We start from the raw sequence: 2,552 nt of genomic DNA on the forward strand, positions 1-2,552 counted from the left end.
TTAGCAAACCAAAATAAATTAATACATGATAAGTATTATGTTTCCACGTGGTTACAAGACGACTTTTATAATTTGGAAGTGTGTAATACATGCTGTTATTTAAATAATACGGTCATCTCTTGTTTATATAATCAACATGCGGCTACTTCCTTTATACATCTATATATATGTACATATAACTTACAGGTTAGCTGTCATTGACTTTTACCATTAATTAGAAGGAACAAAAATTACAACTACTTCAGCTATTCATAAATACGGATAATATAAATTAAGCAAGCCTCCAATCCCTCCCCTCTTTCTCTACAACAAGCAAGCTCTTGTATAAATATGGGGGCTATTATGACGTAGACATAGCATCCAAGAAATAGTTTATCTTCTCAGTCTTTTTAGTTAGTTATAACTCTGAAGCATCGTATCCATGGCTGATGCTTCTCCTAGCTCCGGCCTCAGTCATATTACAGTTCTAAGCATAGATGGAGGAGGCGTGAGAGGAATCATCCCTGGAACCATCCTTGCTTTTCTTGAATCCAAGCTTCAAGTATGTGGCTAAACCTCATATAATTTACTAGTATATGCATGTGTATGTCTTTAATGAGCTAAAGAAGTTATTATTTAATTGCAGGAGCTTGACGGAGAGAAGGTGAGGATTGCGGATTACTTCGATGTTATTGCAGGAACAAGCACGGGTGGGCTTGTCACCACAATGCTTACTGCTCCAGACAAGTCTAATCGTCCCCTGTATTCAGCCAAAGATATAAACGACTTCTATCTGAAGAACTCACCTAAAATCTTCCCTCAAAAAATGTAACCATTACCAATATATAAATGTAATCAAACTTAAATCGATTTGAAGTTCTAATTTCATTAGTAATTGATTACATAGATAAAATGTTGCAGGGCAGGTTTATTTGGCTCCACAAGTAATTTAATAAATGAATTTGCTGGACCTAAATATGATGGGAAATACCTTCACTCCCTAGTTAAAGGTATTCTTGGGGATACAAAGCTTCATCAAACACTTACCAATGTGGTCATCCCAACTTTCGACATTAAGCTACTCCAACCCACCATATTCTCCTCGTTTCAGGTGGATTTATTATAATTAAGCTCTGATTAAACCTATTTATTAATTACTAATTGTACATTTTTATCCCCATATATATATAATGTATGAACAGGTGGAATCCACTCCATTAAAGGATGCTAATTTATCAGATATCTGCATTGCAACTTCAGCAGCACCAACTTATTTGCCTGCTCACTACTTTGAAACTAAAGACTCGAAGGGCAACACTCGAAGCTTCAATCTTGCTGATGGAGGCCTTGCAGCAAATAATCCTGTAATTAATCTTACAAACTAAATAATATAAGTATGAATAAATATATGTGGGTGTGGAAAAAATATTTTGTTGAAAAAAATAGTTTTTATTATATCATATTCTATTATGGCAGCCCTACTGATGATAATATATCTGTATATATCTACGTGCAGACTCTGCTTGCAATAAATTTGGTGAGTAAGAACATATTCAAGCAGTTGCAAGATGACTTTCCTGTGAAACCTGTAGAATATAACAAGTTTCTGGTGCTATCTCTCGGCACTGGAGCGGCTAAATTTGAAGAGAAATATGATGCAAAGAATGCAGCTAAGTGGGGAATTCTTCCATGGCTGTTTTATAATGGCCATACGCCTATCATAGATATGTACTCCCAAGGCAGTGCAGATATGGCTGATATATTAACAGCCATACTTTTCCAAACTCTGCATTCTGAGAAAAATTATCTTCGACTTCAGGTATATATCTTTATATAATATATGGATTATATGAGTTTATTTGTTAAATTAATGAGGATTATTAATTGAATTAATTGCAGGATGATACATTGAGTGGAGATTTGGCTTCTGTGGATGTATCAACTAAGGAGAACCTGGAGGGGTTGATTAAGGTAGGGAATAATCTGTTAAAGAAGCCTGTTAATCTGTTAAAGAAGCCTGTTTCCGAGGGTGAATATAGAGAATGGGAGATACGAGCCTGTGGAAGGAGAAGGAACTAATGAGCAGGCACTCATTAGATTTGCTAAGTTGCTTTCAGATGAAAGGAAGAGGAGGATTAATGGTGCAAAATAGTTCTTTTCTTTTTTCAATTAATGTTTTGAATAAGTGAGAGGAGGAGAATGTGTGATTTCGTTAATTTTGTTGGTTAGTGTTGTGATTAGAGATTTGTGGAAGATAATTGTTATTTTCTTCTAATTAATGAATAAATTGTTGTAGCTTGATCCACCATTTGAAAATTAAGAGGATGATGTTATTTTAATCTGTCATAATTTTTTATTTGGTCTTTTTTATATCAAATTTTGTAATTTTGTTAAATTACAAAAAAAAAAAAAAAAGGTTTTATATTTTAATCAAGTGGATTGAGTGTGATTGAATTACTATTTCTTGTTTTATATAATATCTTGAAAAGATAAGGCATGGATGATCGACCAACCACCTGTTATAAGCCATAGTTATCTTGTACTTATTATTATTATTATTATTATTATTATTA

General features: G+C 33.5%; 1 protein-coding gene across 1 annotated transcript; it reads left to right on the plus strand.

The window, feature by feature from the left end:
- Positions 1 to 343: 343 nt before the first annotated feature.
- On the plus strand, positions 344 to 2,300 carry LOC110028938 (patatin-like protein 2). The gene is given in 7 exon segments (XM_020731010.1): positions 344 to 541; positions 626 to 807; positions 901 to 1,090; positions 1,182 to 1,343; positions 1,496 to 1,798; positions 1,879 to 1,980; positions 1,982 to 2,300. Coding segments are annotated over 7 exon segments (1,209 nt in total). The 5' UTR covers positions 344 to 421; the 3' UTR covers positions 2,132 to 2,300.
- The last annotated feature ends 252 nt before the right edge of the window (positions 2,301 to 2,552 follow it).

Source organism: Phalaenopsis equestris, unplaced genomic scaffold, assembly GCF_001263595.1.
Source record: "Phalaenopsis equestris unplaced genomic scaffold, ASM126359v1 Scaffold000540, whole genome shotgun sequence".
Classification (NCBI taxonomy): Eukaryota; Viridiplantae; Streptophyta; class Magnoliopsida; order Asparagales; family Orchidaceae; genus Phalaenopsis; species Phalaenopsis equestris.